Below are 15,052 nucleotides of genomic sequence, written 5' to 3'. Positions count from 1 at the left end.
TAATCGTTAATAAGCTTTCATGCCCTTTTTAAACTAAATATCTCTTTTACATTCATTTCTAAAAGCAGTCCATTTCTACGCAGAGCCTTTTAATTTGTCTCTCCTGATTACTTCACAGCGTCTCAGTCGTCCCTACGCAGCCCATCCCAGCCAACATCGGCCACCAGACCAATGGCGGGACACCGCGATGCCCAAAAGTAACCCGGGCGTCCCACAGAAAGGCCGCTGGGTCCCAGGACCGGCTCGCTGTGAGGACACCGGGAATATGTTAACGCACAAATTACAAATGTTTCATACTTCAACGGTTTACACACACACACATGCAAGCATTCAACACAATTACTACTCCTCACCCCCCCACGAAAAGCCCATAAAGAGCCACTTGCGTGAATGACTTACAGCCGCCTAAAGACTCACACAAGAAAGGATTGAAAGAATCTGATTGATTTGTGACAGTGATTCACTATTGTTATCGTAACATCATTAGAATTATTCATATTATTATTTATATCAAACACAATAATAATAAAAATGTATGTGCACATTTTTAATCATAGCAGAAGTTCTTTCAAAATCTATTTTAGATTTGTGTATGTGTAGAATCCCCTCTGTGTGTGTGTCTGTGTGTGTGTGTGTGTGTGTGTGTGTCTGTGTGTGTGTCTGTGTGTGTGTGTGTGTTGGGGCCTCAGTTTTCAGGCCAGAGAACAAAAACATTTCTCTACAGGTGACAACTTTTAACGAGTCACTTCCACTCGTTTTATGAGCCTCAGTTTTCCTTTTCTTTCTTTTCTCCTGGCAACGCCCCCCCACCCCCCCCCTCCTCCCTCCTCCACCCCCCCTCCTCCTCCCCATGGTGTAATTACTGCCGCATGCACCACGATCGATGCAGAAAACTCACACACACACACACACACACACACACAGACACAGACACACACACACACACAGACACAGACACAGACACACACACACACACAGACGCAGACACACACACACACACACACACACTCAGGCCTGTATTAATGAAGTAGTGAGGACTCATATTTGTTGATTGACAGCAGAAGTCTCTTAAGGTTCTTTTACGCGTTCTAAAGTCTTTTAATGACAAAAATCAGCTACGTGGACGTTAATAAAAATAATACTTTTTTATTTATATAGCGCTTTTCAAAAGACTCAAAGACGTTATTTAGCCGGCCCGGCCGGTCCAACGGGACCTCTGGTCTCTGTTGGGTTGAGAGCAAGCAAAGTGCGTTCATAGAGTATTATTCATTCATTTATTATTGCTGATCAATTGTTATGTCCCATAATATGGGATACACAAAAAATGTCATTTACAAAGAGCAATGTTTTATTTTGCATATTGCCATCTGTACGGCTTAATTCAAAAACAGTCATGAAGGTCATGTGACCTTGGAGACACACAGGAAGCGCTGAGCAGCTGTTAGCCACTAATTCAGCTGTGATGCGTCACACAAATCAGCTCATTGAAGTTTCTGTTTAAAAAGAACTGATGGTTTTGATCGTTGTGTGTTTCTTCCTGCTCTAACGTGGCCCCACGGCAGTAAATTCAGCTCTGTGGATTCCAACTCAGAAAGTTGTGAGTTTTACAACGCGATCGGTGTCATCGGAGCGCCGGGTCGCCCCGTTGCCGAGGCAACACGCCGGCAGGCCCCTAAACAAAGCCAAAAAAGCTAAGATGGCGGCTCCGCCACGTTAATTATTGAATAGGGTGCAGACGGAGAGTGCGGAGAGCAGCGAGCACGGCTGCTGGAGGGACGCTGGGTCAGTTATCCCGTTGCCACGGTGATGCGAGCTGGCAACAGGCAACGTGGCTTGGCCACCGCAGCATCCGGCACACGTACTGACGCAAAGCAAGCGCCAAGATGGCTACCGCAGGAAATGATGACAACCGGGAACCCCTTCACCCGCTGAGTGAGCACTAAATCTTCATCAGATAAACACAAACCTTTAGTACTTTACCAATACGTACTGTTTGTATATGAGCTGAATGTGATTGTACTAAAGTAGCACAAACTGTACCTTCATTCAGAACATGGAAGCCAAGTTTTATTTGAACGATGGACTAAAGGACTAAATAAATAACGTATAAACTTTACTTTTTTAAGTTTCATTTTGTAAGTTCACAAGTTACAAAACTGCAGGTTAAATCACTGCGCGCTCCAGTCCCGCCATCCACCATCATGTCTGCTCTGCTAGTAAATTCAGCAGTGAGTACGCAGTGAATCGTTTGAATCTACACCATTACAGTAAATATGACACTCGGTTTAAATGCTGTCATTTTATATATTTACCTTGTAGTCCTTTGAAAAGAACGGCCAAGTGAGCTTCAACCACTAATGTTGAGTTGAAGGGTCGGAGTCATTTGCATCATTTAATCATTAAAATAAACGCATCTCAAAGTGCTTTCAAATCTGAAACATCACCTGTTCTGCTGTTCCTGTGCTCATTATTTGGCAGTAAAACCGATTACAGAGAGAGAGAGAGAGAGAGAGAGAGAGAGAGAGCACTAAAGTACCAAACAAACCAACATACATTAACACACTTAATCCTTCTTCTCCCTCATTTTGGCTGGCGGGCCTTTTAACCCTTGACCTCTTCCCGTTGTGAGAAGCCGCGCAGCCATTACACCGATCCAGGCAGCGGCGTTACATCACCGCATCTCTTTGCACCGTCTTTAAATATAATGTGCATGTGTGGACATTCCATTTAAAGCTATTTCCGACGGGTTTGATGTTGTTGATACAAATGCATTTTACTCTAGTTGAGTAGACTCATGTTTCCCTCACGCTCACTCATTAACCACGGCAGCATGTTTTCTCCTCTTTCAGCACCGAGCGCTCCAACCTCACATACGTAAAGGTACATTGAACTGAGGAGAAGGGTACAACACAATAAGAAGAGCGGGATAGAGGTGCAGGAGGCGAGCCCAGCCCTCGGGGTCAAGCAGATGGGCCGCAGGGGTTTGGGCGCCATTGTTGTTTACACCAGCGTCCTTTGAAACACTTTACTGGTGTTTGATCCCAGTTCAAATTCGCCAAAGAGTAAAACTCAAGGGGTTATAAGGAAATATTTGGGAGAAACACACACACATGTTAAGCGGCTGAAACGGAGCGGACAGCCATCTGATAGCGGGTTCAGCCCAGGTTACGGCCAGCGTCATACCCAAATGGGCGGCTGATCCATCAGACGTTAGTACGGGTTACAGTGTGTGGCTCGGTTCCCACTGGGCCCAAAAAAACTCCCCTGCAAACGGTGAGCGCACCGCGACCACCGCTGCCTATCAAATACATGTGGCAACACACAACCACATATACAGGTTCAGTGTTGAAACACACCACTTTTCCTTCTCTGTGGTGGGTTGAACTTATCTTACCACGACCCTTCAGATGCTGTCAGAGATCAAATTCAATAAGTCCAAATGTAGATCTGTTTCAGCCTGAATCGGTGACCCCGCCCCCATTAGAAGGCCAGCGGCAGGGTGGACGCAGCCTGTGCGAGCCTCTAATAGCAGCATATGGAAGCTGGCTCAGATGCCAGCCACACAATCAGGACTACATCATTTGGAGCACACTGGAATAATAAAGGAAGCAGATCAAAGAGCTGCAGGATTATTCTGTTTGTTCTCTCGTCACGTCGTTCCTTTATTCCTCTTTGTCGTCTTTGGTCCTTTCTTTCTTTCTCCTTCATTCCTTTCTTCCCTCGTTTGTCTGAGCAGGCTCATTGAAAAGGAGCAGCGTATGGAAGCTGGGAAGCATCTATCATTATGGCGGTTCATGGTATGTGCATGGGGGGGGGGGGGGGGGCAGCGATGCCGTTGGCTCAGGACGCAATCGAGCACAAACAGCAGCATAAAACAAATCTCACTGGCTGGAGGGTGAAAACAGACGGCGTCATGTCGACCAGATGTCTGATCACATGCACACTCTTTTTTAAGATAGAGATTTAAAGCCTTGACTTGGCAATGTTGGACGTCGCCATCTTGGTTGTTTTGGAATAAAAAGGTGACAGGAGAGACTGAATAAGACATATTTAAGAGACCAAAATGTTACAACTAACCTTTATAAATTGAAAACACAAAAGGGTTGAAAGTTGGTAGTTTGGGGCACTAAAACGCTGCAGTGGTTGGGGGTGCAATTCTCAGACAACACACAGATTTTTCTTCAGCTCTTTAGGGACAGACTATTCGTCAAATGTAAGTAAAGTAATTCACAACAATTAAAAAAAAAAAGAATTAAGAAGGAGTTTCTCTAAATTCCCACTGCCTTCAACATGATGGACTTCATAGTGACTCAGTGCCTCCATGACAGAACGCTGCATTCACAGCGCTGCGCTGCTAACAGGCGTGTGCTCTGCTAACAGGCGTGTGCTCTGCTAACAGGCGTGTGTTCTGCTATGAGGCGCGTGCGCTGCTAACAGGCGCGTGCTCTGATAACAGGCGCGTGCGCTGCTAACAGGCGCGTGCTCTGCTAACAGGCGTGTGCTCTGCTAACAGGCGTGTGCTCTGATAACAGGCGCGTGCTCTGCTAACAGGCGCGTGCTCTGCTAACAGGCGCGTGCTCTGCTAACAGGCGTGTGCTCTGCTATGAGGCGCGTGCGCTGCTAACAGGCGTGTGCTCTGCTAACAGGCGTGTGCTCTGCTAACAGGCGTGTGTTCTGCTATGAGGCGCGTGCGCTGCTAACAGGCGTGTGCTCTGATAACAGGCGCGTGCGCTGCTAACAGGCGCGTGCTCTGCTAACAGGCGTGTGCTCTGATAACAGGCGCGTGCTCTGCTAACAGGCGCGTGCTCTGCTAACAGGCGCGTGCTCTGCTAACAGGCGTGTGCTCTGCTATGAGGCGCGTGCGCTGCTAACAGGCGTGTGCTCTGATAACAGGCGTGTGCGCTGCTAACAGGCGCGTGCTCTGCTAACTGGCGTGTGCTCTGCTAACAGGCGTGTGCTCTGCTATGAGGCGCGTGCGCTGCTAACAGGCGCGTGCTCTGCTAACTGGCGTGTGCTCTGCTATGAGGCGCGTGCTCTGCTAACAGGCGCGTGCTCCGCTAACAGGCGCGTGCTCCGCTAACAGGCGCGTGCGCCGCTAACAGTCGCGTGCTCCGCTAACAGTCGCGTGCTCCGCTAACAGGCGCGTGCGCTGGCTGCTCAGGCACATACGCATTGTGTTTCTGCGGCGCCGTCGTCGCGCTGTTGTTTAAAGTGTGACAGCTGTCTGGTGTTAATCAGCCAGTCCATGCAGCCTCCTAACACCACAGCATGACTGACCCACTAAACGCACACACACACACACACACTCAACAGCAGCCCCACTTTCTACTTTGACTTGTGAGGTTGTGTGTGTGTGTGTCTGTGTGTGCGTGCGTAGGGGGACTCTACTGTGAACAATTGTGTCATACAGTATCCCAACAGTACACACACACACACACACACACACACACAGCTTGCCTCCCTCGCCATAAGCCATGTTCAGGGAGGCAAGGATGCCTTTGTCGGTGTGTGTTTGTTGGTCTGCATTCACACGTGGGACCTCCCACCATAAAGCCAAAGGGTTTGTAGAGATGGAGAGAGAAGAGCAGACTGACCCTTCCCTCTTACACGGCCCCATGCTGGTTTGTGTCACTGCTTTTTGACAAATCACAGCTGGCTTCTCAGAACTGTCACTTGAAAGCAAAGAGCCCAGAGCGGAAGTATGTTTTAAATGTGAACAAAGGTGTACTGCTGGTCAGGTGTTGCTGGTCAAATGCAGGAGTGTTACCGCTCGCTGATCACCAGCGCCACACGTAACTAAATTTAAATGATTTAATTATAGATATTAAATAAAGTATCATTATATACATTAATAATTCATTCATAAAAAGGAGTCATTTTTTGTGTTAGCTTAGGATGAGCCCTCCACATCAACACAATGAGCAGGCTCCTCTGCAAGGTGTTTGTATTGTGGGGGGATTCTAATCTGTTTGACGGCATGTTGCCATTGAGTTGTTGGTTTGTGGTTGTCTGGTTTCTGTGTAGAAAGACTAGATTATCGGTTGATGCCGATTACCAAAGAAGTTTTAGAGAAGCATGCATAGCCATGCTGTTTGCTCTGGTTCTGGAGGTGGGTAGTCAGGCCTATCTGTGTTATATCGTATTCTTTTGTTTGGCTCAGCCACAGGTCCAAGCCTCCCCCCCTTGGAGAATAACCCTGTGTTCTTAATTATGAGATTTGGATTAAGAATCTGAAAATGATAATAAATTATGTGAAATCGCCATCAGTTCATGTGTGAATTCCTCAACCTGACTGTCTTGTGTTCGTCCCCACGTCTCCCCTAGAATGGCACAAAAAGGGGACGTAACGGGGGGGACAAACAAAGAGCTCTTCCCCGCACGGCACACAGGAGTTTCAGTTGGTTGCAATCTGCGGCCTCCCCACTAGATGTCACTATGTCCTACACACTGGCCCTTTAAACTGGACTGGAGCTGACAAACCCTCCCTCTTTACAAATGTGATGTTGGATTGTCTTCAAATTTTCCGGTTCAGCTGCTAAAGACTTCCACTGCTTTTGAAAGACAGAAATAGAAATAGCTTGAACGTCTGCTAGTGTTTATTTGGCTTTCTGTAAATGATCTGGAGGCCTTGCCCTTGTGATTCTATAGAGAACAAAATGCAGGGGGGCATCGTAGAACACCAGACATCTCAGGCATCTAATCATTCACTGCCCTCTCACTTCACCGCATCTGTGCTCTGGTACAAAATGGCAAAATGAAACATTCTAACCTCTCATAACCAATAACATCACGCTCTATTAGTTAAAATACCACATTAAACCCCCCGACCCAAAACCACACATAACAAATAAAAGAAAGTAAGCTAAAAACTCAATCCAACATCAGAGCGTAAAAACATCAGGAGGTTGCAGCAAATCAACCAGAAGCTACCAAAGTAAATGGATGAATAAGTCATCTTACACCTTTATGCGAGATTAAACCAGAAAATGCCTCATTATCACCAACATCTGCAGCCACTGACGTTCCTGTTGCAGACATGACCTGCTAATCATCCTCCCTTACATGAGTAATGAAATGCAGGAACAGTCCCATCGTTCTGCGTCTGGACATCGGAATGAGAGAACATGACGAGTCGGCAAACCGGACGACGAACAAAGCATAGCAAAGAAATGCATTAAAAAGGAAAAGAAGTTGTCTGATCTCTTCATAACATTCCTCAGCAAGTAGGTTGGTTTGCTTCTCTTTTTTTATGCAGTAAAAATGAAAGAAATAATATTTCATGATCTCTTTCTGGTATCAGACTGAAGGTGGTCAGATGGAGGCTTATTTTCTGTGTGAAATATTTTAAGATAAATAACGGAAAAGAGACGATTGGACTGATTGGCGTTATTAAAGCGGGTAGTTGCAGGTATCAGCGCCGTGCCCGGTGTACGTGCGTACGACACCAAGCAGGGCCAGACCCAACGTGGCGACCCCCCTTGCAGACACATCATTTGTCTTTATCCTGGAGTGGCTGAGGAGTGTTGCCATCTCGCCTCTTCCTCGTCTCTGTTGCACATGTGCAGTGGCAGCCGGGCCCTCGCCAGAAAATGGCGGCGGGCCAAGACAAAGTTTATGAGCAAGTGGAGGATCGCAAACGGAAAAAAGGGCTGCTCGCCCCCCTGATGAAATGGTAGGGGAAACGTTGAAGAGTTTAGCTGAGTGGCGTTATTTGAAAACGGCACACGTTGGCGAAAACAGATGGTGTGTCATCTTCATGAGATCCACAATGTGCCTCGTGTGTTGTGCGATTTCACTGCCATGCCATGTCTAAATAAAACACTATAGGAAAGGCTGCTCATTTATTTGGGACGAGAATGACTTAAAGGATGTGGGAACAACTCCATATTCATTTACTGGAATAATGACCAAACACGATGATTGATTGGGGTCTGCTGATCATTCACGTTCTTGTTGTAAGGGGATAAGAAGGGATCGATTATTGAGCAGGTTGATTTAACGACCCTCATGTGGAGACCAACTTTGAACCCTGTGTGTGTTGTGCGGTGTGTGTTGTGTGTTGGCAGCATCAGTGTCAGATAATCTGATGCAGGAGGATTAAGTGAAATCCTGAGCCGTGTTTCTGGCTCTAACGTGTGGACAACAACCACACAAACACACACATGCTCACTGAAACCGTCGAGCATGAATGTGTTTGTCATCGGATCCACATAAAAATGTTCAGTGTATGGAATAGATTTATGTCCTTCAGAGCAGAGGACGGCACACACACACACACACACACACACACACACACACACACACACGCACACACACACACCGTTTTTTTGAATCTTAATGTTTTTTTCCCATCTTAATAAAACAAGTAAACATGTGTGCACCTACGCACACAATACACACATCGACGTGCACAGACAAGATGACATCTTCACCCGGTGCGCAGGCAGATACACACTAAAACAAACCAAAAACACACACCCATCAAAGAAAGACACGTGTTTTAGAAATGTATAATTACAAAAAGAACACAAATATGAAGAAAAGGAGCATGCAGAAGCACACACACATTTACACATTTAAACACACACACACGGTCATATAGCAGCGGCTTAAAGTGTGTTCTCGCACACAAAGAAAGGACACGTGACTACACGCTTTTACACACACAAAAATCCCACAAATCAAACAAATAGCAAATAACAAATAACTTAAGCAGATGGAGATAGAGGCCTACACACACACACACACACACACACACACACACGTCTATTTATAAAGTTATAATTGCATAACACGCTATGCTCTAATTCCAGCCTACTGAGCACACAGGATGTCCACACACACACACACACACACACACACAAAAATGACCGTTTATTAAATCCTCATAGACGGAACAACGTGCGCACACACCACCTCTCTATTTGACCAGTGTTTCCATGAGTCATTACATAATTCTTCTAGCATTTTTTTGGAGTAATATTTGATTCCCATCATGAAATAAAACGTAATTTATTTATTTTTATAAAAGAACACTATATTCATAAAAATAAATTTAACATATTTACAAATAAATGACGCAATACTTAATTACTCGACCGATACAGATTGTTTGGCCTTGACCTTTGACCAGCTTCCTCAAACCGGGTGGTTCTATGGCGAAAGGACCAAAATGTTAAATCATAAATATATTAGAGCACGTAAATGTACATTGTTTTAAAAAGACAAAAAATACTTTTTTATATTCGATAAGAATTGGAGTAAAACAAAAAACAACCCTGTGAATATCTGAATAAAAGACTGATTGCGATCTCCTCCCGTTTGCGAGGCGCTCGTGGCGAAGTAGCAGCACACTGCGGCCGGCCGTCACAATAATCTCTTTAAAGTGTTTTGCTGTAGCTGCACATTGTGAGAGGACCACAGGGTTTTGGCAGGCGGCTTCAGGACCCTCCTAATTAAAACGTGCTGAATATTCAAATACAGCGTTAGCATAACAATAGCCGGCTGGCCGGGCCGCCTTTTAAATGAGGCCTTTTGTTTTTAGCGCAGCTCTCTGCTGCCTCATTAAGCCGGCAGCAGCTTAAGTTAGCGAGCCGACAGCCGCTAACCGGGCCTCTAGCCTCGGCCCTGGCCTTCCTCCTCCCCCTCCTCTCTCCCCCCACGCTCTCCCCAAACCAAAAGCAACCCCCGCCCCCCTGATTTCGGCCTCTGCGCTGCTCGGTCCCGGCGGGCCGCGCGCGGCTTGCTGCGGCTGTCTGCTCTTAAACCCCCGGACCACTCTGCCCCAGTTTCCACACGCTCCACAACCAGCCCCGGCTGCACACCGAATCACCTCGCCGACCAGAGACTCCCCATTTGTGCATTGTCTCCCTCTCCGCCATTGGACGGCGGGCGTGAACAAGTCGCCACAGAGCGGGTGTGACGAGGGGGGATGGTGGGTGAAGTGAAGATGGAAAGGAGCTTGGCAACAGATCAAGTCCGTCGGGCACAAAGTGGCATCCAGCCGCCGAACAAAAGCGCCGCCACTGCCGAGCCCCCCGTGGCACCGGAGTCCCGAGGAGCTCCGAGGTACAAAGACGGGCCCCCAGACCGCAGAGAAAGCTGCTGCAAAACGGGGCATAAGGCTGCGGGGCCGCCGGCCAGGCAGGACGGAGCGCTCGCCGGCGGGGAGACGGAGCTGCAGGTCACACCAGCCTCTCTGACCTCAGATCAGTGTTGAACGCAGAATGCGAGTTTACGGACACGCAGTTTTAAACTAGTTATTATCAATAGGTACAGGATGTACGAAAGGCAGATTTAATGCATTAGAAAATATGAATGAAGGCAAGAATTAGATGAGCTTCAGAAATCTCATAGAAATTAACATCATAGATATGTCAAAAATAAAGCACCATTTTATGTACAAATCTAAGCATGTTATTTTCTCTATACAAAAAAAGGAAAACCTAATTTTGGTGTTTCTTCCTGATAACCAAACAATATTTGTGAAAAGATATTGATAGATCTTCTCTCAAGGTCTGTAAGATCCTGAATTGGAATTATTATTAGTAATTTAAAAAAATGATTTACCTGTTGTTATTTGTGTTAATATAATAACAATATATTTGGAAATATAAACGATTTTTTTCCCACGTTCCTTCGCTGTCTCCTCCTTCCTTTCCTCTTAGACGTGTGCAGAGCGTCAGTCAGGAGTCAGAGAGGAGACAAAGGCAGAGGACAGTTCGCTGACAGCTGGATCCGTGGGAAATCCCAGCCTTCCGTCTTCATTGACACCTGCGACTTGCAGTCACTGCTGCCTTTTTTAAAGCCAATAAAAATCTGTGAAACCCCCCCCCTCACCTCGCTCCGTTATCATGTGCTGGTTCTTATTTCTGGCCTTCACCCCCCCACCCCGTTCACTCTCCTCTCAAAGGCACCTGACCCTGAGACAGGTGTTTTGCAGGTGGGGGGTAGACAGACAGACAGGTTCATAGGAGGTCAGATAGCTTCATACTTGCAGGAAGATTTTCTCTTTGAATCTACATTGATTTAAGGGTTTTCAAGAAACGCATTAATATATTTCTAACAAGAAAAAATTGCAATTGAGGGAGGTATATATTTAATAAACTGGGGAGGCCTCCAACTTAATTTTTTTCAGGGGATTTGTTACATTAATATTATTTTAACATGAATACAAAAAGTAATCCAAAATTGCATGATTAATGACAGATCATCACTGATATCCATATTCAATAGAACTCTGTAATTAAGGAAAGGAATTTTGCAGATATGCCTTAAATATATTTTTTGGGTTATTGCTAAATTAAACTGAATATTACTATAAAATGATAATGTAAATAGAATTCCAGGCCGAAATTACGACAGAAAAACCGTTTTAGGGGACAAAAGTAAGAAAATAAATGTAAATATATATAAAATATATATATGGAAAGCGGCAGGTCTCTGAATGGAACACGCAATCAAACAAACACACGTGTGTCAGTCCGCATCCGAAACCGTTTCATCTTCATCCTAAAAGGTGGTGATTGGGATTGTTACGTTTAAAAAAAACTAGAAATACGCAACAGAGAAAGACAAAAATAAAATCTGCAAACGGATGAATTAAAAAACCAGCGCGCATTACGTGCGCAAACACGGTAAAAGCAACAGTTAAAATGTAGACATTTGCTGCCTATTTTTACATGTTTTTTCCGACAGCGGAGGTGTGAAACGCGCGCGCTGCCACGCGCCACGTTCACGTCACATTTCGTCTGTTCAACATTTTACCGACCAACCCGCCACCGGGCAGCGCGCGCGCGCGGCGGCCCCGGTCACCTGCCCGCCGCGCGCGCGCTCACACGCGCACGCACATTCTACTCGCCAAACAGCAGCATCGCTGTTTCTGTCTGAAGCAGCGACGCTGGTCACCTCCGCCTCTCACGCGCACACACACGCGCGCGCGCTTCTTTCTCCCGTACTCCCTCGCTCTCCGGCGGAGGGAGACCTCGGGAGGGATGGAGCGCGGGTCTTACCGCTTTGCCGTTGTAGTAGTACATCAGCGAGCTGCCGGTCATCCCGGGGATGGTGTACGCGCAATACATCGCTCCTCCGCGAAGATGGAGAAAAAGAAGCCCTGCTTGTCCCTCTCCTGTCCCCGCTGTCTCCCTGTCCTCCCTCTGCGTGGTGTAGTTCTCTCCCCCCGCCCTTCTCTGCTCTTCTTTTCTTCTTCCTCTTCTCGCTTCAACTTTTCCCGGATTTGTTTTGATGTGGAACTCTCGCCGCTCCGCTCGCGTGTCGCTGCTCGCGCGGTTTTTTTTCCCCGGTCGACGATTCCTTCAGTCGCATTTTACCACATGAACGAGCCGCGGCGCGCGGAATATGCAAAGTAGGCAGAGAGAGAGAGCGCGCGCGAGAGAGAGAGAGAGAGAAGGGGCGGGGCACTCATCTCTCCCTCTCACACGTGCACGGCAAATGTACGGAGAGAGAGAGGTTAAATGGAGGCTCTCGCACATATGAACGCGCGCGCATGGCTGCTTTAAACTTTCCACAGTGACATGGCGCGTGGAAGTCATCCTCCCCGTGTCTCTCCAGCTCTCACCCCGTGTCTCACCCCGTGTCTCTCCACCGGCCTCCTCCTCGCGTGCTGTGAACTGAGACAAATATTCACTTTTTCCGCCGCTTTCAGACACTTTCCTCCTTATTTTACTCCGCTCACTCCTTCCCTACTCTCCGGTTCCCTCTCGTCTCCGTTACTCCCTCCTCCTCTAGTCTTCTCAAATATTTGTATTCCTCCTCTTTTTGTTCTCCTCTGGTTCACCTCCTCTCATGTCTTCTCCTTTCACACTTCATCCCTCCTTCCTTGTTTCCTCGCTCCATGCTTGTTCCTCTTCCCTTGTTTGCCCGTACACTTTTTTCCTCCTCTCCCCTCCTGTTTCGTCATTTCTCTCTTCTTCCTCCTTGCCTCACTCCCCTCTTCCCTCCTTCCATGTTTCCTCCTTTTATCCCGGTCCCCTTCCTCCTCCCTTCCAGTCTGTCCTCTTGCTTCCACCTCAGCTAGACCTTTTGCTCATGTATTATTTCCTCTCCTTTCTTTTCTCATTTTTTTATTTTATTTTATTTAACCTTTATTTAACCAGGTAAAAGTCCCATTGAGATCGAGATCTCATTTTCGAGGGCGACCTGTCCCTTTTCCCTCTCAGCTCCTTCCATGTGTCCTCTGCTAGTTCCTTCCTCTCTCCTCCTCTCTCCTCTTTCATTGATCTCAACAGAGGAAATCTGAAATACCTCCTGGCCAACATGTTGATTGTCATCTGAGCCTCATTGAGACTTATTATACTTTATTAGAGCTGAAATCAAACATTTACTTTTTCTACAATCTGTTGCTATTTTAATGCCATTTCAGTGACTACTTCATAGTGTGGACTGGAGGCTCAGTCACTGTACTCTCATCGGCCACTGGATTTGTACCCTTGCAAACGAGTCATGATGAAATCAGATGCAAATAATGACATCAATTCAAGGAAGCACTATTCAAACTCCAACGGGCCAATAGGTGGCGCCCTAAACACCACCCATTTATTCATGCGAGTGACAAATGTTTCTTTCCTGGCAGACAATTCAACTTGAATTAATCAACTGTGTCTGTGGCTTTTTATAAAAAACACAATTGCGTTAAAACAATAGTTTTGTGTGAGGAGCTGTTCAACTATATAACAAGAAAACAAAGTCTCATTGGTCAGATGGCGCGTTGAAAATGAAAGGTAAACTCTAAAATACAGACAGAGCCTCCATTGTAAGTCTGATTGACATGCAGGTTTGTGTACAGACCCAAAAGCACAGACTCCCCAGATTTACCACAACGCCGTGCAGCTCTGCAGGAAGGATTGGAAAACTCCTGTCTGTGTTCGATCGGGTTTGTTTTCAATAATCTTTGACATTTTTGGATCTATCGCTGACATGAGTGTTTTCACTCCTCTCTTCTTTCGATAGACCCCCTTCCTGCTACAACGTTGGCTTCTCGTACCAACTAGTTGTGGCAATGGGGAATATCGCTGTTCCCTGAGGTCAAACCGAAAGTGAGCAAGCGGAGAGGTCAGTGGCAGTTCTTCAGACTAAAGGCAGCAGTGAAGTGTGGCACGCTGGCTGGTGGACTTCTCACAGAGCAGAGAAGTGCTGGCAAGCCGCATTCTTTCAAACGGCCAGCAGGGGGCGACTCCTCTTCCTTTATACAAGTGAGAAAATGACTGTTGCTAGTTTCGAGTCGTCTTCAATACAGCACATTTGTTCATTTAGCAATTTGTGAATAAACCTTAAAACAGCTTTAGGGCTCCTTGTGATTGACAGGTCACTGCCTATGTAATGTTCAGTGTAGGAGCTTTCTGGGATGTTGGAAATTGAACCCTTTCACGATGGATTTTTAGTTAATTCAAACATTTTGGTGGCAGAAAAATGTTATTCAGCATTGGGTTGTACTTAACTCCAAGTGTAGTTGCAAAAAAACAAGATGTTGGCAGGTGAAATGCCAAACTCAAGCCTTAAAAACGGCAATGCATAAACAATGGTTGACGTCCGGTATTATTATTATTTACAGTTCATTTTAAACTTGAATTTATAATGCAAGCTTTATGTGGTGGTCTGTTCTCATATCCCCAGGCCAAGATAACCCTCACTATGACATCATCAGAGCATTATCAAAGCTCGTCCTGAGCCACAGAGCGAGCTCACACAGCTCACCAACTCAGTAGACTGATGGAAAAAATTGGTTCCCATTTAAAAACAACATGAAATGACAAACAGAAAGAGAGAGAAGGATCCTGGCAGACACCAGAGACTGTGATTCAGTCTCATACATTTAATATTAACGTCGTCATCATTCATCCTATTCAAACAAATAATAGACTTCAAAACGAGCAGACCTGCCAAACCCCTCTCTCTCTCTCCCTCTCTCTCCCTCTCTCTCCCTCTCCCTCTCCCTCTCCCTCTCTCCCTCTCTCCCTCTCCCTCTCTCTCTCTCCCTCTCCCTCTCCCTCTCCCTCTCTCCCTCTCTCTCTCTCCCTCTCCCTCTCCCTCTCTC

At 46.4% G+C, this 15,052-nt stretch overlaps 1 protein-coding gene across 14 annotated transcripts in view; it reads right to left on the bottom strand.

The window, feature by feature from the left end:
• Window positions 1–15,052, bottom strand: part of tcf4 (transcription factor 4) — a 163,933-nt gene that overhangs the window by 37,406 nt on the left and 111,475 nt on the right. For 2 of the 14 annotated variants that reach the window (XM_078088421.1, XM_078088424.1), the window contains exon 1: window positions 12,012–12,452. The exons of the other annotated variants lie outside the window; for them this stretch is intronic. In XM_078088421.1, coding sequence (XP_077944547.1) covers window positions 12,012–12,080 — 69 coding nt within the window. In that variant the 5' untranslated portion in view covers window positions 12,081–12,452. Of the gene's footprint in view, window positions 1–12,011; window positions 12,453–15,052 lie in introns of those variants that run through there. 14 annotated transcript variants of the gene reach the window in all.

Source organism: Gasterosteus aculeatus, chromosome 14, assembly GCF_964276395.1.
Source record: "Gasterosteus aculeatus chromosome 14, fGasAcu3.hap1.1, whole genome shotgun sequence".
NCBI lineage: Eukaryota > Metazoa > Chordata > Actinopteri > Perciformes > Gasterosteidae > Gasterosteus > Gasterosteus aculeatus.
The sequence above is the reverse complement of the archived record's forward strand: the minus strand, read 5'-3'. Positions and strand labels throughout refer to the sequence as shown.